The sequence below is a fragment of the Lepidochelys olivacea genome, assembly GCF_965140295.1.
Source record: "Lepidochelys olivacea isolate rLepOli2 genome assembly, chromosome: 2".
Lineage (NCBI taxonomy): Eukaryota > Metazoa > Chordata > Testudines > Cheloniidae > Lepidochelys > Lepidochelys olivacea.
The window spans coordinates 207997795-208020194 of NC_140412.1; the positions used below are offsets into that span (position 1 = coordinate 207997795).

General features: G+C 38.8%; 4 protein-coding genes across 8 annotated transcripts in view; all 4 read left to right on the forward strand.

The window, feature by feature from the left end:
• The first annotated feature begins 695 nt into the window (after positions 1-695).
• On the forward strand, positions 696-5231 carry HOXA7 (homeobox A7). Of its 2 annotated transcripts, XM_084618980.1 has the most exons (3): positions 696-918; positions 1998-2582; positions 3516-5231. In XM_084618980.1, the coding sequence occupies exons 2-3, from the start codon at positions 2207-2209 to the stop codon at positions 3797-3799; spliced, it is 660 nt and encodes a 219-aa protein (XP_084475106.1). In that variant the 5' UTR covers positions 696-918; positions 1998-2206; the 3' UTR covers positions 3800-5231. The 2 variants fall into 2 exon arrangements, with proteins under 2 accessions (XP_084475106.1, XP_084475107.1); XM_084618981.1 differs by lacking the exon at positions 696-918 and having other exon boundaries at positions 1927-2582.
• Positions 5232-5312: 81 nt separating this feature from the next.
• Positions 5313-12602, forward strand: HOXA6 (homeobox A6). 2 transcript variants are annotated; one of them, XM_084618978.1, is made up of 3 exons: positions 5313-6440; positions 10865-11120; positions 12231-12602. In XM_084618978.1, the coding sequence occupies exons 1-3, from the start codon at positions 6249-6251 to the stop codon at positions 12488-12490; spliced, it is 708 nt and encodes a 235-aa protein (XP_084475104.1). In that variant the 5' UTR covers positions 5313-6248; the 3' UTR covers positions 12491-12602. The 2 variants fall into 2 exon arrangements, with proteins under 2 accessions (XP_084475104.1, XP_084475105.1); XM_084618979.1 differs by lacking the exon at positions 5313-6440 and adding an exon at positions 7059-7157.
• The window catches only part of HOXA3 (homeobox A3), a 43080-nt gene continuing 26981 nt past the window's right edge, over positions 6302-22400 (forward strand). For 2 of the 3 annotated variants that reach the window (XM_084618964.1, XM_084618961.1), the window contains exons 1-2: positions 6305-6440; positions 17636-17739. The gene's annotated coding sequence lies outside the window, so the exon portion shown is untranslated. Of the gene's footprint in view, positions 6441-17635; positions 17740-22400 lie in introns of all 3 variants that reach the window. The other variant, XM_084618962.1, reaches the window with a different exon arrangement.
• On the forward strand, positions 13931-16721 carry HOXA5 (homeobox A5). The gene is made up of 2 exons (XM_084618976.1): positions 13931-14989; positions 15760-16721. The coding sequence occupies exons 1-2, from the start codon at positions 14428-14430 to the stop codon at positions 16008-16010; spliced, it is 813 nt and encodes a 270-aa protein (XP_084475102.1). The 5' UTR covers positions 13931-14427; the 3' UTR covers positions 16011-16721.

Consider the following 22400-nt stretch of genomic DNA (forward strand, 5'->3'; position numbering starts at 1 on the left):
TTTAAGAAGCGAGACACACTTAAATGTTCTTTTTAAGGCTCCTCTATAAAATCCTGTCTTGCTTTATCAATACCCAAGTCTAGACATTGGTTATGTTTGCTGTTTCTTTCTTCTTGCATCTTGGTATGTTGTCACCAGAGGAGCAATTTATTGGTCTAATGCCGTCTAATTCAGCCTCTTTGATCTTCTTAGTAGTCTTCTTGGTTGCTTCACATTCGTTTAACTTCTTGGGCCTTTATTTCTTTCCAAAAAGTCTGTTGGGATTGTAATTCTTCGTTTTTTGTAACTAGCTGTAATGAGGAGTAAGATTTCTGAAACAAAATAAAGAGGAAGCTGTTTATTCAGATGCTGGCTTTAGATTGCTAATAGTAACCTGGTTTGTACATGTTTAGCTGTTGACAAATATCTAGAGGTAGTCACAACGTTTGCATACTCTTAACAACAAATATCTAAATGACTTCACTTTAGTCAATTTCACTTGTTTTTCTCCTTACCCTACGTGGGATTGTTGCAATATTCGCACGTAAACAGTCCTCAAGCGTTCTTTTTTCCTTAGGTTTTCAAAACGTGACCTCTAGGGTCCGTGCGAAATATCGCCAAGAACAATTTTAACTGGTGAGAAGTTCTTTGTACACAGGGCATTAAACTCTATAATTTAAAGGAGAATTTCCGGGGCAATTCCATTGTGCTTCTTCCAGTTTATGATGTGCAATATAGCAGGGCAGTAAAAGCTGTCTTTACCAGGACTCCCTGTCTGAGAGAAGGAAACCCATTTTATGATCCGTTTAAAGGAAGGGTACGGTGCAGCATCCTCAATGGAAAGTCATTCTTATTGTTGGAAAGCGGAGTGTTTAGAAAATGAGGAACGTTACCCGTGATCTAAATGTAACTTTGCTGTCTCCGTCTTCGGATGGTAAGGTAGGTACATTGAAAGGCAAAGAAGGCATTAAACAATTAGTTAAGATCTGAAGCCCTACATGTGTGACTCCAGGACTTATCGGTTTTTAAAAGGTGTTCAGACGAGAGGTGTCCTCTTTTTGCGGGAAAGTGGAATTATTCTGCTATTAGACGTAATGAATCCGTCAGGAATACAATCGTAACAATACAGATTTAGCAACGGAGTATTATAAATATAAAGCGTGATCGATATATTAATTCACCTTTGAAATCGGAAGAGATGAACTAAATTTCACACACGAGGTTCGGTAATATATGCGTGTCATCATTATAAGAGCCCAGGAGTATCAATATTCTTTCAGAATTGTTATCCAGCACTCGCTTCCTCCTTTGAGACATGCTGGTTTGCAAAAGAGTTAAAAGCGGATTTCTGGAGCAACCCCATCCTGATCCATCTTGCCGAAAGCGATTAGCAGAATGTAAAATCTCAATATCTCAACACATCTGTTAGAAAAGCAGGAAACGCAATATATACTTATTTTCACTGCAGAAAAATAATGCATGCGTGAGTAACAAAATTATTTAAACTTGTGTGTGTGTGTGTGTGTGTGTGAGAGAGAGAGAGAGAGAGAGAGAGAGAGAGATAGTTTCAGTTTACTGCGGAGTCTTTTTAATGTGCAAGATGTGCTTCCCCCCCAACACTAAATATTGATCAGCTGAGCACTGTAGCTTTTATTAAATGGAAAAGCCCCCTACGCATATTATAATATAGTCCAATGTTATGCGATCTCGACTTGGATTTAAAAAAAAAACAGAAAGAAGAAGAAAAAAGACAGAAAATGAGGAGTAAACTGAGAGGCAGGGAGCAATACGTGTGCAGCCATACCTAATCCGATACAGCTCTAGAATAGAGAGATCTGCATCGCACAACGTGCGGTTTAAGTTTCATAATAGAACCAAATAAAACTCTGTTTATTTTACTTACTATACTTTATAGGGATCTTACAAAATATCATCTACCATGTGGCACCCTTAACCAAAAGCTCCCTTGTCTTTAATTTGTTAGACATATATTTGATCCTCTTCCCCTTCCATTATAGGATACTGTGAGACACCCTGATCCATACCACCTGTGATGCAGGAGGAGATTGGAGGATGGGGTCATATGACTGGTCACGTGCTGGAGGCAGCTCAGTCCAAAAGAAAATGGGGTTTGGTGTAAATCTGGGGGTGTAATGTTATCATATATCACGCTACCTCGTAAAACCGACACTGAAGCCTACCGGACAACAAATCACAGGTCAAAATTATGAGTTCTTCGTATTATGTGAACGCTCTTTTTAGCAAATATACGACGGGGGCTTCTCTTTTCCAAAATGCAGAGCCTACTTCTTGCTCCTTTGCAACCAACTCTCAGAGAAGCGGCTATGGACCAGGGGCTAGTGCTTTCACCTCCTCCATGCCTGGCTTGTACAATGTGAACAGTACCATATATCAAAACCCGTTCTCTTCCGGATACAGCCTGGGCTCAGATGCCTACAACCTGCATTGTTCCTCTTTTGATCAGAACATTCCCGTTCTCTGCAATGATCTAACCAAATCCAGCTGTGAGAAAGCGGAGGAAAGCAACCTGCACAGCCAGGCTGAGGCTAATTTCCGGATATACCCCTGGATGAGGTCTTCAGGTATGGGGAATGGAGAGGGCAAAGCTATGGCAGCCAGGCAAATGTGTAGCCGAAATTACTGTCAGCACAGCCTTTATGGTTTTAATTATAGCAGAGGCGCCATTGCGTAGAAAGCCCATGGCATTGTATGTAAATGAGTATCATAAAACTTTTTATTGCTCAATTAATGGGTTCTATCCTCGTAAATTTATTTAAGTCAATTTGCTATGGAATTTTAGTATTGCGTTTATTTGTGCGGTTTGATATAGAAATATGGAGAGCTGGCTATGTACTCTGGGACCCCACACGGGTAAGTGTTCCCCACCCCCACCCCACCCCAACAAAATGTACAAAAATCATATGTGGTGGAAAACGCAGAGGAAAGAGAAAAAGAGGGGCGCTAAAGAAGGGAGGAGAGACTATTTCAGGGCGCAGGGGTGCTCTAGCTCACTGTTAGTGTGAAATGTGTCATCTGCCTTTCCTGGGGATCAGGGTCTGTACACATGTGTAAAAAGGAAAGGGACCCGGAAAATGTGAGCTCCGTTCTTGAGTCTAATGCTAGTATGTGTCTATAATCTGTTAAAAAGCCCCTGGAATGAATGAATAAATAAATAAATGGAAGTTCCAGACCCTGCTTTTCTTCTCTTTGTGAAACACTAAAGTCTGGAGGACGCTTGAGAAACAGAGCCGAGTGTAAAGTTCATCCTTTAGGAAGCAAAATGTTTTTTGTTTGTAATGTTTTCTTTCCACTTTGGTATATTTCAGAGAACTTTAATTTGCCATGTTGGAACTGGGCATGCTGTCTGAGAGAAATGCCTTTGTTAGGGGCGGAGGGAATAAAGGAAGAGGATTTACTCCAGTTGCTTGGATGGCTGTTTGTAAATTCCAACTTTCCATCGAACTGATTATTTTCAGGTTTCTGGCTAACTTCTGTGCCTGTTTGCCTGCTTTCAGGTCCAGATAGGAAGCGAGGTCGGCAGACGTACACCCGCTACCAGACCCTGGAGCTGGAGAAAGAATTCCACTTTAACCGCTATCTGACTCGCAGGCGGAGAATAGAGATCGCTCATGCTCTGTGCCTAACTGAAAGGCAGATCAAAATCTGGTTCCAAAACAGGAGGATGAAATGGAAGAAAGAACATAAAGAAGAGAGCTCCAGCACCCCAGCGACCAACGAGAACACGTCAGCAACAGCGTCTGTGGAGAAAGTGGAAGAAGAGGAGGAAGAAGACGAGTAAAGCTCCCATTTGATGAAGCAATCTCTAGTATTATGTATGCACGTGACAGTTGTAAAAGCTCTCGTTGAAAAGACTCACTGTTTTATTTTAAAAATTCTGTTCCCTTTCATGAACATCTTGAAACCGAGTATTTTCAAACATTAAAAGGTCCCCTGACTTGTCTTCCAGTCCCCACCTCCCCAAACCGCGCACATGTCCTGTCCAACCTATTTGGAATCTCTCATAAGATCATCCAAATAATTTTATTTTCGTTTGCCCAAACCTTGGTGTGTTTTGTATGGGTACATTTGCGTGAGAGAACTGCTACTTGCACATGCAGAAAAACGTTAATTTCCAGCATAACTACCTGACTCAATTAGTCCCAATCAGTTGTTAAGGGGTAAGTGCATTAGGGTCACATAAAAAACTACCTAATTTAGAATCAATAGTTCTGCACTTCCTGTTTCCTTTTATTTAAAAAGATCACAACAAACAGGCAATATTAAACAGGAAGTGAAAAAAAACCTGTAAAAATAATGAAACAGAAACCACTACATCCTACAACAATTATTTGTACTACCTATTTCCAGACTACCTATTTCTTGCTCCGCCTACCTATCTTCTAAGCTATACTGTATTTTATTAATCAAAAGAAGATAACATACTAATGTGAATTGCAGAATGCTTTTAGAAACTTAAGTGTAGTCCTTTGAAAAGCACGCATCAATGGCTTTGGTATATAATTTGGTACCGAAAACGCTGAATATATTTAAATTGAAAAATAATATATTTATTCCAAAGCAATTATAAATGAAACCATATGCTGCAATATATCTTTCTTCTCAATCCTTTACTATTCCGCGTGAAGAAGAAAACACATACTAATATTGTACAAAGCGCTTTAATATCTTCTGTTAGCTCCTACCTTTTGAAGTACATTGTTACAGGCCGTTTTGTTTTCTAGGCTCATCCTACTTAATATAGCGGAAAATGTTCTTTAAAAAGTGAATTAAGACGACCATGTTAGCACCTCTCAAAAATCTTTTTGTCCTGGTTTCAGAATGTGTTAATATGTAATACCGTGAATTTTCCTACAATAGCAAATACTGTATATTTAAACGAAATTTTTGTCATTTATATTGTCTTGAAATCATTTGTAAGATCAGGTCATAAACTGGGAAGTCTGTAATTAAATTGGTAACTTTGTAGCATGATGTATTGTTAAGAACTCTGTATAAATCCTTAATGAAAGTTTGGCTAAAGTTTATTCATAAATTGTATGTTACAATGTGTTTCGATGTGTTCATTGTGAACATTTGGATATGCCGTGTAAGTATTGGCAGTGGAGGAAAAAATGTATGTGAAGCTCTCTTTGGAAGTGATACCGTGTTCAAATATCTCCCACGATAAATGTGTTTTATGTTACACAGGAAATAAATATGCTTGTTGACAATGAATTGTGTTTCTTTATTAGGGAACAGTTCAAAAGAAGCATAAAATTTACACGGCCAAATAAAGAAATGAGATCAAACATATCATTTTTATCCGCAATCAAAACCAAAAATTCATAGGCGATGAATTGTTAGGAATCAGTCAATTTCTCTATCTAGATTTTTCACCTGAGTTGATAAATTAAGCAGAGATCATTCCTTAAACAAGACGCTCCTATGTGCTTCAGTGAAATCTTAAAATCACAGTAGACATGAAACCTAACTATATGCAGGCGGAAATCCGCGTTAGCAGAATGATATTTGATTATAGACGCAAACTGCACTGCAAAAGTTCAAAATGTTGAAGACAGGTGTGTGTCTGCGTGTCAGTCCTATTAGGGCAATAGAAAAAATGTAAAATCAAAACAAATAACCGAACCGAACCGCCTATACTTAAAAATATTCTCCCTGCCCATTATTACAACTGGTAAAGCAGATACCGTATTTTAATATGGAATTTAAAAAGATCATGCATGAAATTCTCTTTAGAGGGCAAGAAAAAAAATATACCTATAATAATACTTTCATCTGCAGAGTAGTTCCCTAGCTCTGCTGTGTTCAGTTGCTGGTAAATGTACTAATTGCAATTTTAATAAAATTAGAACAAACTCTAGGTCTTTTAAAACTCCAGGGCTGCCTCTCTGGTAAGATGGCGCCTCTCTAAGACCTGCCTCTTCTTAGTGATGAGGAAAAGGCCATAAATCCGTTGTTGTTTATGAAAATTTACAACTTTGCAATACAACTTTATGAGTTGCTCGGTTTTTCCATTGGTCGCTGTCGGTCATGTGGATGGTAACCGTGAACATGAACTTTTTTATAATTTCCCTTGCGAGAATAGAGCTGCATTCTTTTGCTCAGCTCTGTCCTGCTTCGGATCTCTCTGGCTTTCAATCCCCCATTTCATTTGTTCTTTGTAAGGCAATAGTGAACAAAGTGTATGGAGGTTCAGCATAAGCAGCCGCCTAGAACACAGATCCTGGATGGCAATTTCCAATTCCTCCGCTGGAAGGTGTGGCATATTGGATTCAAAGCACTGGAGTGGCAGATTTTCAACTTGCAACCTGGCTAATTTCCTGCTTCTTCTGGCACCAAAAGGAGGGCGATTCGTCTCCTGTGCAGCCAAAGCGACAGCTGTCAAAGTAGCAGGGGCTCCTGCGAGCCAGAACCTAAAGGTGAGAAACGTATGTAACACTACCATAAGCAGGGTAACATTATTTTAATACCCATATATACTTATATGGGACCGATATATATATATATATATAGAGAGAGAGAGAGACATGAATTGATACCAACTGAAGGATTACCAATAAAATATTTAGCTTATTTATATTTAACCAGTGCATACAAAAATTCAAGCGTTTGTTATTAGCAAGGCTGAGGTGTAATTTTAATAAAGGTATTTTTTAAAAGATTTGCTATCACATTCAGATTTGTATTATTATTATTTTGTAATTCAGATTTATAAAATCATACCGAGTTTCTTTGCCCAACAAAATGTATTCATTTTGTTTTCCAGCATTAGCAAATGCATTTGTGTTAATTGCAACTTAGATTTTTTTTTTTTTAAAAAATACACTTACAATTTCAGAAAGAGACCAATCGGCATAATATCTTCTCATTCCATAAAATTTCCAGGCGAGAGAAAGGATATTTCTGTAACAGCAGAATAGAGGAAATATGTGTATAGGTTGCTTTATCAAATGAATCATTGTATACAGTTTAACCGTGTCAAGTCATGTGTTGATCGGAGCTTGAACAATATTACAGACATTTTTCTAAATACGTAGTTTATGGATGAATGGCATCTAAGGCTCGACTTTAAGCAATCAATCCTACATCAGATCCTGAAATGAAGCTTTTTCGATGTCAATTGAAGAAAATAAGAGGTACTCTGTCAATTTAGTTATGATTTTGAAAAACTGGAACACGGTGTGTGTGTGTGTTGGGGGGGGGGGGGAAGAGGAAACAGATCTGGACCCGGACTATTTTAGTCAGGTATTGACATCATAAAGTGTCTTTCACCAAGCTGGCGTTGCTTCCTATATTTGTGTTCTGGAAACCGCGGCATTGGTTCAGGGTTCTGCTCCTGCAATATCTTGATATTCATTACAGTAATTAAGAATGAGCTGTGAGTACTTTAGATGTTAACACCGGTGTTGTTTGTGTTCTCCGGGCTGATAAAGAATTACATTTGCATTGCATTGCAGTATCTGCTTGACTGCAACTGCAGTGAGTGTCGGATTATTTATGGCGGAGCGAGAGACTCTCAGTGCTGCCACTGTGTGGTGGAAACAAGGCGATCCAAAGGCAGCAGCAAGTAAAAGGCTAATTGTCTGCAATCCTCTTGGAGAAATCCTAAAAATTCGGCCTACTTAGGGAAACCATTCAAACTCCACCACGCAAGGGCTATTTCTACGCCGGGGGGGGGGGGATTTTTGTTTTTTAAAAAAACTTTGATGTGTGTAGAATGTAAAATGTCCCAGTGTGACTTGGTTTGATGGGATAAGATTGAGGTTGCCCAGTGAGGTTACTATTAGGAGTTCAATCTAAACAATGGTTTGGATTGCAAGAACTGTTTGGACTATAGGCTATTAGTTAAAGGTTGTTTTCTATTGCGCCTCTGCACATGAGAAGGATTTGTGAGTGGATTTAGATGGTATGTAAAGGGGGGTGGGTTAAGCTCAAGAGGGTAACTGCCCTGCACCTGTACTCCAGCGTTGTTCGAGTGATGGAGTCTGTTGACAGAAAGAAAGAAAGAAAGAAAGAAAGAAAGAAAGAAAGAAAGAAAGAAAGAAAGAAAGAAAGAAAGAAAGAAAGAACAACCCGCGTCTTGTTTAAGCGCGAATCCCATTTTTTTCAACTGTGTGCTGACATTTTTCCATAATTAAGAAATTAATGGGAGGTGCAGGACTGCTTACTTTGTCGCAGTTGCAGAAGTGCAGTGGTGAGCTTTTCCATATTCACTTTTAGAAGATAAATGTTCATATAAAGCTGCCATTCAACCTATCTGGCTGGGAACGCTCACGGTAAAAGCTTTATGGTGGCAGGGTTTTTTTATTTTTGGTTTTTGAATGTAACTGAAACCACGATTGCCATGAAAATTGTTTCGCTGTTACTGCAACATACCCTAACCAAAACAAATGGGTATTTTCATTTATTTTGCGGTGTAGTGCGGCGGAAGCAACTGGGAAATGTTTTCATTTGTTATGCTGAGACATTAGAGATTTTGACTTTGTCTAGAACAAGAGCCGCCGATTAACATCCCTGGGCAAATCATTTTCCTCCCATCCCTTTAAAAAAAGATAATATCAATCTGAGACCGACATAATAAAACTTAAATATTTATAACCCGCTAATTTTTCGCGATGAATCCAGTGCGTCTTCAAAAAAAAGACCTCTGACCACAACTTTTTAAAAGAAGTAAGGGCGTTGGATTTTTGTATTCACCGAGTCTTAATTTTCATGGCACGTTTCCGGTCTAGCTTCTGCTGAAAAATTTCACATATTTAAAAACCTCATTTGTATTCAGAATTTCCCCCAGCACATCCGATGAAGTGAGCTGTAGCTCAGGAAAGCTTATGCTCAAATAAATTTGTTAGTCTCTACGGTGCCACAAGTCCTCTTGTTCTCCCTCCCCCCCACACACACACATAGTGCAAATTCTTCAGGGTAGGGATTCTTCTGAGTAGCTACACATAATGTTCAGCTGTTCCCTCGATGCATATAGTTTTAGTCTAGCAGATGTGTATATAGATTAAAGTCGGAGAAGAGAATGGGGGAAAAAATAAAAATGGAAGGTAATCAACATCTCAGTGTGAAAGTCCAACTGAGAACGTTAACAATACCAACTATTGTGGAGAGATGTTTTAACTCACTACTGTTTTATAGGTACCGTAATCATCCTCCGGAAATGAGACACGGAACCTTCCAACAACAACAAAACTCACGTTTCCAAAACTAGTTTAGGTGCTATAGGAAACAGAGTTAGTACAAACTCCAGCGGGTTTAAAAATCGGCTGTTCAGTCTGTTGTCATAGTCACGTATTATGAGTAAACAGGGCTTGGAATGAATAATCTCCTTGTTATTTTTAGGAACTGCTGGAGTCGGCTGAATTAAAAGCCTTTCTGTGCATTTCACCAGCACTTCTACTGCTTCTGCCCTGGGCCAAGACTTATATGTCCGCCAAGTTGAACAGTATACGTTAAGATGTTTGTTAAAACATCAGTGGGTAATTAAATGATTAGAAACAACAGCGAAACCGGTTTGCCTCTGCATACACGTTAGGATGGCTATTTTCATTAGGAATAATTCTACCACTACAGTGTTAAAATCGTCGTTTCAGATACAGCAAAATACCCTTTTCGAATGTAAAGAAAACAAACACGGGTAACTTTATCTGACTACATCTTGTCTGGGAGCTCTGGAAACCTGTTCCAACCTCTGCCAGTGACTCCTTTTGAAACACGTATCTAAATAAATAAATAAACCTAGGAGGCCACCATTTCCTGTCCGATCCATAATCTCCACTTTCATTATCTGAAGATTCCCCTCAATAAATGCACGAGATTCCCTTCAATAAACAACGGAGAATATGGCTCAATCCGAACACAAAGGCTGGATTCTGAACTGGGGCGAAGATGCTTGGTGCTCAAGCTCGGGAGGGAAATATTATTTGGGGGCTTTCAGTATATTTAGTTTAATAAAATCATTTTCTTTGCACTGTGTTAAGAAAACAGATATTTGTTTACAAAGTCGGCCAGCTCAGATGCCATCGCTGATTCATTCCCCTTCCACGGATTTTAATTGCTCCAAAGTTTTCAGTTCTAACGTCAATCATCCTCTACCTTTCCCATAGGAATATAGAAAGGACGGGGGTAGTCCAACCCCCCGGGGTGGGGAGCGAGGGGGAGGGGGGTTCGCCGTGTGATGATTTGCATATCTTCCAGAGTGAAGATCCTAACTTTGGAGAGCTGCCCCTTTTTCACCAGCTGCCACAGGGCACTGCCTCTGGGGCGCTAGCGGCCGCCGCTTGCCGCACTCTTTTAAGCTTTGCAGTTTGTTTGTTTTTTACAGTACCACTCCCTACCCATTCCCCTCCCCCCTAACATGTCCCACCTCCCACGTTCCCTTAGCCACGTTAAGGGTGGTGTGTGTGTGTGCGTGTTGCCATCCATCTGTCGGGTGTGCGAGCTCGGGGTTGTTTGTAACTTTGCTGGCTCGGTCGCTGCGGGTCCCAGGGGAGCGGGCTCCACGTTGCGCTCCCATTGGCCGCCGAGCCGTCAGCTGGTGCTATTTGCTGCTGTCGCTTTTGGCGCTCGGCCATCCAGAAACAAACCAGTTCGATGACTACTAATAGTTATAGCCAGATGTACTAATACACAACAAATCACAGTCCTGGAGAGGGGAGAGCAAATGAGTTCCTATTTTGTGAATCCCACTTTCCCTGGGAGCCTGCCTAATGGCCAGGACTCTTTCCTCGGGCAAATCCCCCTTTATCCAGCTGGCTATGATGCTCTGAGGCATTTCCCAGCTTCTTATGGGGCAACAAGCCTGCAGGACAAGACCTACACCTCACCTTGTTTTTACCAACAGTCCAACACGGTCATTGCTTGCAATCGGGCATCCTATGAGTATGGAGCCTCGTGTTTTTATTCTGAGAAGGACATAAGTAGCGCCTCTCCCTCCGGCAGTGGCAAGCAGAGGGGACACGGTGACTATCTGCACTTTTCTCCTGATCAACCATACAAATCCGACAGTGTGCAAAGCAAAATTTTAAATGAGGAAGGCAGCGACCGGAAGTACACGAGCCCTGTTTATCCCTGGATGCAGCGGATGAACTCCTGCGCTGGTAAGTCGTTTGAATGCAATAAAGAGAGAGAGTGAGAGAAAAGTTTCTTTGAGAAAGACTTTCAGAAAGGGCGTCCAAACTGTCGGAGAGCAATGACTCCTGCGAGGTAATGTGTAACACGAAACCTTTCCAGGTTATTCCAGCCCTGGCATATTGGCAGCCTTAAAGCAGTTTAGGAAAAATCTGCTCCAAACTTGGCTGACTTGGTGCAGTTCCTTAGTAATAACTGAAAAATAGGCATTCACAAATTACTAATAACCATCCCTCCCCGAAGAAACCTCTTCTTCGCTCCTTCAGTGTCAAAGACTGATGTAAGTAACATGCCCCCTGTACTGCCTACCCCCATTTATTTGTAGGACCCTCCCAAGCCCATTAGTATACAAATATTGGTTATTGAAAGCACGTTTTCGGACAATGTGTGCACATTTACAAATCACCTTGAATTTTGTCTCACATAAAGTGAAGTTTACACAACAGGACAGTTTGGGATGGGAGCAAATGGCACTTGTTTTGAATAAGCACATTGCCTTGTTTACTTCAACTGTTTCAAAAAATAAAATCTTCCGTCACCTTCCACCTAATTTTCTCTCAAAAGATGGGATTATGATTTATATTTATTTGAAAAGTTTAACTTTTAAAGACATTTTTTTATTTTGAAGAGCCCTTTTGCATTTGAGTGCACCATATTCAGGAGCAAATGCCAGGGGCTGTTCTAGGAACTTTAGTTGCTTCTGTGAGCTTTAACTATGACCATACTTAATTACAGTTCTGCTATAGTCATAGTAACTATGATAGTTGTATACATACTCACACATATTTGTATATCTCTCACACATACGTATATATAAACGTTTTAAATATTTCTCGTTCATTGGGTAAATGCTTGTCCCAATAAATATCTGTATATCAGAATTATACCTTCAAATATGATAATGATGCTCTTCTTCATTTAGAAATGTTTAATCAGGAAAACTTCTGAAAATCAGAGTAGACACACACCCCTGATGTGATTGTCTCTGCAAGAGGAGGCACAATGCAACTGACCATTATTTCTTAACTTGAGATCATTGGGCCTTGTTCAATGCCATAATTTTGTCTTTACTTTTACAGGTACAGTGTATGGAACACATGGGAGACGGGGGAGGCAAACTTACACCAGATACCAAACTCTAGAGTTAGAAAAGGAGTTTCATTTTAACAGATATTTAACCAGAAGACGACGGATTGAGATTGCAAACGCTCTCTGCCTTACTGAACGACAAATTAAAATATGGTTTCAAAACAGGCGAATGAAATGGAAAAAGGAAAACAAACTCCTACATTCCACACAGCCCAGCAGCGAAGAAACAGAGGAAAAGTCAGGGGAGTAGAATACTCCTGAATAAAAGTTACCAGGCCTTTTCCTTTTTAGCGTTTTTTTTTTCTTGTGTTCCTTCAGCTACTAAAATCCTATAGGTTTTTCACAGTCTGTTGACTCCCAAAGGCTTGATTAAAATATATACATTTGCAATCAACTGTGAATTTATTTTAAAATAGAAGTATTTGATTTAGAGCTATGTAGTGTATATGGTCACCTTTTCAAAGCCTAGATAACCTTGCTTAAAGTAATTCAGAAAAAAAAAACCAGATTATAATTATAAATGTTTTAAAGTGAGTATCGATGTCTGTATGAATGTCTCTGATACCACCGTATGGCTGTAGGCAACAGATAAGTGAGTAGATTTTTGTAATTGGAAACGTTCATATTGTGGAATGACGCCTGATTTAGAAAATCCTGATTTGATGTCTTTACTAACCCAGGCGTCTTGTTCTACTGTGTTTGGGATTTTAGGGCCTCTAGAAAAAAATGTTTTACACGTGTATACGAGATTTAATTAACACAGAGAAGGTAACGGCATTTTAAAAAAAGTCGATTTACAAATCCTGACTATTAACTTCCATTAAAATCGAGGACGAATCGCAGAGAGATTTTAAAATGCCCAGAGCTGATTCCTCTAAATTGAACAAAATCTGCGCTGGTATTAAAGAAAAAACTATGAGTTAAACTTTACAACGGGGAAATAAAAGGTTTTGAGGCGGGCAGATTTCTGCGGCTCCTGATGTGGCACTGATAGTAAAGAAGGTTTTCGCTGAGCAACGAGAGGGTTTTAATCATGCAGCAAGATTGTGGGAGTTTCAAAAAATTAAAAATCAATGGTCTGTCATGTTAAATCGTGCCTCTTTTTTCTATCTTTATTTGCTTTCGAAATTCCTAGCACAGAAGACTAAATAGATAATAGAAACTAGCTTCTAAAATTATTCCAAGTAGAGTTCTCTTTCACTGACTAAAATACTTGCAGTGAAAAATATTTACTAATAGATACGTATACGTATGTGTGAATATGTGTACAGTACGCACAAAGACCCCTTTATTCGGAAGGAAAAGCTATTTGGGTTACCGGTCTGAATAGTCCCAAATCGCGAAAATATTAATGTCAAATGACCGCCCCAACATTGTATTTATCTGAAAAAAAAGCCGCCGACCATAAAACTATATAGAATTTGACTCCACTTGGAAAACTACTATACAATATTTATTTTTAATGGGTACCTGCCATTTAAAATCGTCAGTACAGCTTTTCTTAAGCGACTGCAACACAGGACTGTAATTGTTGCCAGTGTGTGAGGATTTATATTTTTCAATAGGTTTAAATATGCATCACCCTAAAAAGAGGTCGAAGTTGTTTCTGTATTTAAAAATCTATAGCAGAACAGAAGAGGAAGGAATTAAAGAATAAAAGAAAGCTATTGAAAATAAAAGCAAATGTTTTCCTCAAACTCCTGTATTATTCCTGGTTTTGTGGTCTGCAGCCGATAGCCCGTTACAATTGGTACATACTAATGGAACTGTGAGAGAAATGCAATAATTTTGCTATAATGGGCTGTAACCTCGAGTCGACCCCAGCCCTGCGGACCCTGGCTGGAAGCGTGAAGATCTAACTAGTCTCCAGAGGGTGGCGCAAGAGTCCGACTGACAATCAGGAGCTGGAAGCGGGAGCGCGCCTTGGGCGCGCGCGCCAACCCTCCAGCATCCACCCAGCTCCCCCATTAGTGCACGAGTTTACCTCTAGAGGTCATCAGGCAGGATTTACGACTGGACAACAAAAGCACGTGATTTGAAGTCGTACCCCATATTTGGGTGCCTACGTAGGAGGGAACCAAGTACATGTCCCAGTCATTTCCATAATTCATCATAAATTGTGCAAGGGTGCTATAGACGCACAAAACGACCAAGAGCCACAAATCAAGCACACATATCAAAAAACAAATGAGCTCTTATTTTGTAAACTCATTTTGCGGTCGCTATCCAAATGGCCCGGACTACCAGTTACATAATTATGGAGATCATAGTTCCGTGAGCGAGCAATACAGGGATTCAGCGAGCATGCATTCCAGCAGGTACGGGTACGGCTACAATGGCATGGATCTCAGCGTTGGGCGCTCAGCTTCCAACCACTTTGGTGCCAATGAAAGATCTCGCAATTACCCAGCCACTACCACCTCTGCATCGACAGAGCCCAGGTATAACCAACCTGCAACGTCTTCACATTCGCCTCCACCTGACCCTCTGCCCTGTACCGCCGTGGCCACTTCGCCTGTCAGCGAGAGTCATCACGGGGTGAAAAACTCCATAGCTAACTCTACCAGCACTTCGTCCAATTCCAGCAGCAGCACTCACATAAGCAGAGAGGGGGTTGGCACGTCGTCTGGCACTGAGGATGACACCCCAGCAAGCAGCGACCAGGCAAGTGCCCAGAATGACCAAAGCACAGCTCAGCCTTCACAGCCCCAGATCTACCCCTGGATGCGAAAACTGCACATAAGTCATGGTAAAGCATACCCTGCTTTTCTTTAAAGAGGCTTTAATGTAAGATGCGTGGTGGCTGGGTGGATGAGAGTGTGTAGCCTGATCAGACCCCTGTGCTTGCACGGTGGGGAACGACAGTTTCGTAGGCACGTTAAAAATGTAAATGTAGCAACCCTAACTCAACAAAGTCTACACAACTCGGGGAGCAGAGCTATATCTGAAGTGGGAAAATGTGAATAGTGCTTGTTACGGTGTGTAATTTATTATGAGGACTGTCCAGTGGAACAGCGTAGCTAATATATATTTATAAAGAGTTTAGCAAAATAGTGAGAATGGGAGATTTCACTGGTAGGAAGTCAGAAAAAAAAAAAAAAACTAAGGGTGAGGACCGGGGGGTATGGGAAGGCTATGTGGTTGCCTTCTGCTCTATAATTAAAAACAACAAACAAAAAAACCTGCCATGCCCCTTCTCATTATGAAACAGGAATGATATTGTTAGTTACAAAGCATTCTAAAACTAAATCTTGTGACAGATCTGAATGTCCATGCTTTGCTTGCCTATCTCTGAAATCCCACCTAGCCTCAGATCCACAATGCACTCATCAGCTTAGCTCAGGATTTCTGTTGGTTTACTCTTCTAAAAATGTCTACAGAAAAGGTGGTACTTGTTGAGCATTTATCAAAAACAAAAACAGGACCAAGAATAACGGTACTACTGATGCTCTGGGCTGCTTTATAAAATACAGGAGCAGGTCGCTGGGAGAGACTAAATCATTCACTTTTCTGTTACAGACAACATAGGGGGACCAGAAGGAAAAAGGGCTCGGACTGCTTATACCCGATATCAGACCCTGGAGCTGGAAAAAGAATTTCACTTCAATAGATACCTGACCCGCAGAAGAAGGATTGAAATAGCACATGCTCTTTGCCTCTCAGAGAGACAAATAAAGATCTGGTTCCAAAACAGGAGAATGAAATGGAAAAAGGATAATAAGCTGAAAAGCATGAGCATGGCAGCTGCAGGAGGGGCTTTTCGTCCTTAAGAAATTGATCAATTAAAAAGTACTGAGCAGTATTAGTTGACCCTGCGCATAATGTCAGTACTAAGTTGACTTTCTAAAACTTCCTTGTGTTACTTCTGTGAAGAAACCTTGTTCTTGTCGCCCTAATTCATCTTTTAATCATGAGCCTGTTTCTTACCATTATATCGCGTGTATAAGTAGATCTGCTTCCCATACATTTCTTTGTCTTGAATGGCTTTGTCTTGAAAATTTAGATGTTTTAACTTATTTATATGAAGCGAGCTGTGTTACTTGAAGTAACTGTAAAAAAGAGAGAGAATTCCCCTCCTTTAGTACAAATGTTATGTGTTGCACTCAATTTGCTTAACTGTGCATGTGTGTTTAAGTGTTAATAACTGTATAGCTCCAAGCTGTTAAAATATTTTTATTCAAACTACCTATATAATTCTTGTGTAATTAATTCTGTTGTAGAGGTGAAATGATGAAATACAACTGAACTTGTCCTACGTGTAGTGAATAGTGAATCTGTGACGAAAACTGTGATTCCAAGCAGTATGTCCTTGCTGTGCCTTTGTATGACTCTTTGCACGAACTCCTAGAAGTGGCTCTTATTAAGCGCAGCATCAGTAATGTATGTTTTTTGTGAACAAAGTTACAAATATAGTCAAAGTCTGGCTGTTTGAGCAAACTGTGATCAGCTTTCTTTCTTTCTTTTTTTTTTTTTTGCTTTTTTTTTGTATTTGTTTTTTAAAAAAACTGACTGGAAACAAACAGACAAAAATAAATAAATAAACTTTCTATTGTAAGTTTTCGTGATCTGATTTTGAAGCTGTACTTCCTGATCTGGTGCTTTTTTTTTCTTAAATAGTGCAGATTTTTGTAATATTTTACCTGGATAGGACCTTATGCTACATTTTGCAAATGATACAAGTGCAATTATCCGACACCAATCCTTTTAATTGAAAGTTTGACCATAAGTTCCTCCTTAATGGTTTCTCGTTAGGTGGAAAGCTGCATTGCAGAACCACAATCAACACTCTCTGTGGGTGAATAAACTGGTAGCTGGTTGGTGATTGTTGAAAAACATGTGCTTTGTTAAAATACACTCCCAACCCCAGAGCGTGTTTACCTTGCTATATAATTACTCGTGAGGTTTAATTAAGCATATTTGCAGGACAGCCACATCAGAGATCTTTGCGTCCATAAACAACACCCTATAGCCACCTTCCCGCTTTTCACCCTTTACAGATATTTGTTTTTTCGCTACAATTAGTTTTCTATAAATGTAATGTTACTTACCCCATCAGAGCTTGAATGGTTAACTCTTCTGAGCTTCTAAGAGCAACTAGAGATTTGCACATTTACAGACTGGTTACACTGATGCCTTCCCTTAAAAGTTATAAAACAGTAAACTTTATAAGCCCCAGTTCCGGCTATATGACATTTGGGTGCCAAATGAATAGGGTTTTGTCTATGAATTAGATCGTAAAATCATCCATAGCACAGACAGATAGGCTCACTGGCTATAAAAAGTCACGTGGTGCCATTAAAGTAAGTTTTATGGTTTTGGGGAGTTGACATCCAACATTATATACCACATAACATATAATCTCGCTGACGCTGGACTTCATTTGACTCTTTTGCAGGCTACGTGTGCCTCCTGGTCATTCAAATTGTCAGTTTTAGGTACAGAAGTATCCAAATCACAAGTTCTCAGTATTCTATGAAAAATGGCTCCTTACAAGTCAAGGTAAGTTTTATGCACAAGTTCCTTAAAGTTTATTTGTACAGTGGCGAACTGGACTCTCTCTGGCTCGATCCTTTCAGGACTGTCACATTGAATACAAAAATGCAGAATAATCTAGTAAGGATACAGGTTGCGCTAAAAAGTTTTCCCCTCTCTGATTCTAAAGTTCAGCAGCTAGCTCGATATTTTAACAATCAAATCAAAGTAAACCACAACAAGCGTCTTTGGCAGAGATGGATTCTGAGGCCTAACTTTAATTACTTTGACTACTGCAAAAGATAATTACTTCCTTTGCTCCATAGACTTTCCAGTTTAGAAAGGTTTTGTTTAGCAAAGAGTAGATACTGCAGCGATTTTTTAAAAAGGGAATTACATGGATTGATATTATTTGAGAAGTGCCTTATAGAGGCATGGTAACTTGTAGGTGTGCCGATGTGGTAGTAATCTTTGGATTGGAAAATATTTTGCACACCAAAGCAAGCATTAAAATGGCATAGATTGAATGTTCCTGTTTAGGATTCCTCTTTACTGCTCTGTGTTGTATAGATAGCTATATTTATATGACTGTATCCATATGTGTATACGTGGTATGTGCGGGCACTCATAACCACTTACAACTTTGTTATACCTTTTTCCAGAGACAGTATACATTTTTTGTATTTCCGCTGTTTTTTTCTAAGGGAACACATTGACTGTAACTTGTAACGTTAATACAAGCTACTGCAAGTCACAATGCTGCAAATTATGAAATACAGACCAGGTTATAGACAATTGTAAATAACCCGTCTCTATATAGCTACAAATATTACTGGCTGGCAATTGTGAGGTAGGCCCCAGCTGCGTGTTTACTTCAACATTCTTTTTATTTAAGTAGACTATTCTCACCAGAGTGTGATTACTCAGCAGTAAACTTTATGGCCGGATTTAACTTTAGTCTTTGAATTTTCAGGGCTGAATGAAAGGGCGAAAGGAACTTTCACTTTCTCTCTGTCTCTCTCCTTCTTTGTAGAACTAGAGCCAGATCCTGAAAATCCTTACTCATAAGATCATTGCTTAGGTGAGTAGTCTCACTGAACCTATTAGGACTATTGGGGTGATGACTACTCAGTTGAGTAAAGGTTTGAAGGATTAGGCCCACAGGATTTAAATACAAATTTTGACAACTATCTAATCTATCTATCTATCTATCTATTTCATAACTAAGGTTTGGTCATTGTCGAGTACACCAGACTCAACAGAGTTCTTTAAAACTGCAGTGCAATGATATTGTTTTTCCTGACACGCCATAAATTCGAGATTAAAAAAGAACTGAGTTGTTTGTCACTAGATGATTTCTGGCTTTATTTTGTTAGATTCCTTTCTCTTTGAGTATTGTTAATTTTCTTAATATACGCTAGCTGAAACTATTATCAAAATGGCAGAAAGGTGTTAGAAGTTCAGGAGAATTATGAAGATTATTATTTGCACCTTTATAACATAATACCTCTGCAAGGTCTAAGAATGAAATAGAAAATTCATTCTAGCTTTTTTAAAAATTTTTCAAATAATCAAGCCTATACATTGATAAAACACTATCATATAGTCAAGGTTAACTCCTCGAGCTACTCCAAAAGATATGGTAGGTTTACAAACTTTTAATATTTTGAGTTAATTCCCAACATAAGATTAAAAAGTTTGAGATACTTTTGTGTTTTAGTATCTTTCTATGAACACTAAATAAAGTTATTTGCATATCATTGCTATAATAAAATAGAAAAAAGGTAGACTTTAAAAGTGCATTCTTTATTGCACTTTACAGCCAAAGTACAAACTAGAATAATTCCCATAACAAACAGCTGGCAGTTTCATGTTACACGAATATAACAGATTCAGTATCAGGAACACAGCAAAGTTATATTTCATAGTAATACATGTAATTATATGTCATAATACCCAGGCAGTGTTTAATGGGAAAAAATCAAACTTAGAGCTAGTTTCAAAGTTTTGACTTCTTTCATATCTTGGTTGTTTTCTGAATAAAAAGCCCTTATTTCTGCTATTTCATAGATTAAAACTAAAGATAATAGTTTGAATATCTTAGTTTCTTAGCTCCATTGTGAGAATTGGCACAAAGTTCAAGGCAAATATACTTAAATTCTATTTTAAGGGACCTTAATGTCATCTGAGCTTGTGAATTATCAGTGAAGGAAGTAAAATAATTTGCTACCAACGTGAACTTCTTTGAATTTTAGTTTCTCAAGCATGCTATATATAAGATACAGTGTGGATGTGTTTGGGTATTGTGAAAATATCCCAATATTTGCAGATATATAAACACACACATTGTGCAAGGAACTACGAGACACACTCTTGAGACACAAAATAAAGTTGATTGAAAAATTACTACAACTTTAAAGTATTTCTAGTCTTGAATCACCCTTTCAAAGTTATGACAGCTTGAATCCTCTTAAAACAGAATTGCATTAAGATTTTATAATCCAGACCGGAACGGAAAACTCAATACCTTCAAAACGCAAAACTCTAAAACCTTTCCCAGAACCTGTCTTCAGAGGGGAAGGGGCTGGTTCCTTCATAGAGAATGATTATTTGGAATCAAGATTTAGTTCTTTTCTGTGCATATTATTTTTCTATGGTATTTTTGGACTCAGTGCACCTGAGTTTGTTTTACAGAAATCATCGTAAGTGGTGGTCTACTTGGTATTAAAATATAATTTACTAACTCATTTGAAAGAAATACGTGAGTGTAGTGTGTCGTGTCCAAGCATAAGGCTAATTAAAGTTTAGGCAACCCGTTTGTGCATATACCTAGTAATTTATAAGTCTTAACTTTCACTAAACTATAAGTATAACATGTCTTGTGAAAGTCAAATAATTTTAGGTTGGTAGATTTGTCTGAGCCTTGCACAAGTAGTAATTATTAAACATAGCGAAATTACTATTCTCCCATTTCCTTACATTTAGTAAGGGTGTGTCTGTAGAAGGGTGAGAACACAAATGTTTTCTGTTTGCTCTATGGGAAATTGACTATAACAGATTCATATGGGCTGATCATAATTTTCGATTTCCAATCGTGCGTCCTGAAGGAATGTATTTTCCCCTCACAGCTAATACAGATATAATAAATTAAATACATAATTAAATAAACCTTCTGACCAAGCTAAGAAATCTCTTTCCCCCTTACCTTTTTCTCTCTTTTAAGCTTCAGATAGGCACAATTCAGTGTTAGAGTTTTTATGAACAGTACAAAGCTATGACTCCTACAGTAGCCTGCTTATATTTGAAAGTATTCTCCTTTATAAATGAAAGCATCCTCACTAATATTTCGGAGGAAAACAAACACTCATGAACCATCTTAGTCATATGTATATATAGCTGCATATGTACATATGACATGCAGAATGTGCAAGATTTGCAAAGGTTTCCTTTTATAGTGCACATACGGAATCTGTCCTATAGCCAAAAAATGTCTTTTCAATAATAATATTTGTTATGAAGGTTATTGGGTAATTATTGCAATTTTGTGAAACAGTCCTTGCTTGAGGTGAAGTCTGTCTCTGGATAACAAATGGCAGCCCTTGCAGTTCACTGCCAGGTTAAGTAAATGCAGAAAAGATAAATCTGCACACCCTAGGAATCACCAGCAGAGCTCGCTTTAGACCAAGTTCACAGTCAACTCGTTTGCCTAGACAAGGCTTCACAAACAATTAGAGTTTCTTTATTTTTAAATAAAGGCGAAATGACTAAGTGCTTATCAACATACAGCTACATCTTTCCCCCAGTGCTATACAGTACATTCTTTCCGACTCCATGTCCAGAACTTACCAGACTTTCACCTGCAATTGTAACCATATAGCGTCTTTCAGTTAATCTAGTCCCTCCAACGCTGGCGAAAGAGTTTGCAAACTGATTTAACAGCACTTTACAATCGTGAGAGATTTTTTAAAAAAATCCAGTTTTCTCAAAACAAACAAACAACAACAAAAACCCCAACAACAACACAAAAAAAACCCCCACACTTAAAAAGCAGGGGGGAAAACATCAGAACCATTGAAACAAACAGTCCAAGTCCCTTGCTCCTAAAAGAAGCTGCATAGCTTTTGTATATCTTTGTGGTTAGGGCGTTACAACTGCAGGTCAAAAAGTTGAGGGTCAAAAGTTTACGTTTTGCACCACTCTTAGTCATTCGCCCAGACAGAGTTTGATGTCAATGTTATAGTCGAGATCTTGACTATCAGCACAAAAGATAAAATAGCTTTGAGTTAAGCGTGTATCACAGTATGGACTCCAGGTGAACTCTAGTGGTTGAATGACCTCAATTACCAAGGAAAGGATAGAAAATTCCTCTTTTCAGGAGTAATACATGTTGTATTTCATTTTGAATTGTCAGCCACATTTGAGTCTGAATATCTCCGGCTCAGATGCACCAGGTAAACATGCATGTTACTCTGGAACACCAAAACGCGTTCCTAGCTGTATTCTTAAATATCCTGGTCAAGTAACAAAATGTTTCACACTCCTTAATATAATAATCTCCTTAAGAGGTTTAATGCAAAGACTTTTCACTTTTCAAAATGTCAAGAAGATAAGACATGTAATCCATCTATTAACATGTGTGGCGATCCTAGCAGCGTCTTCTTTTTACTATAATTTCTGTAGTAAGCACT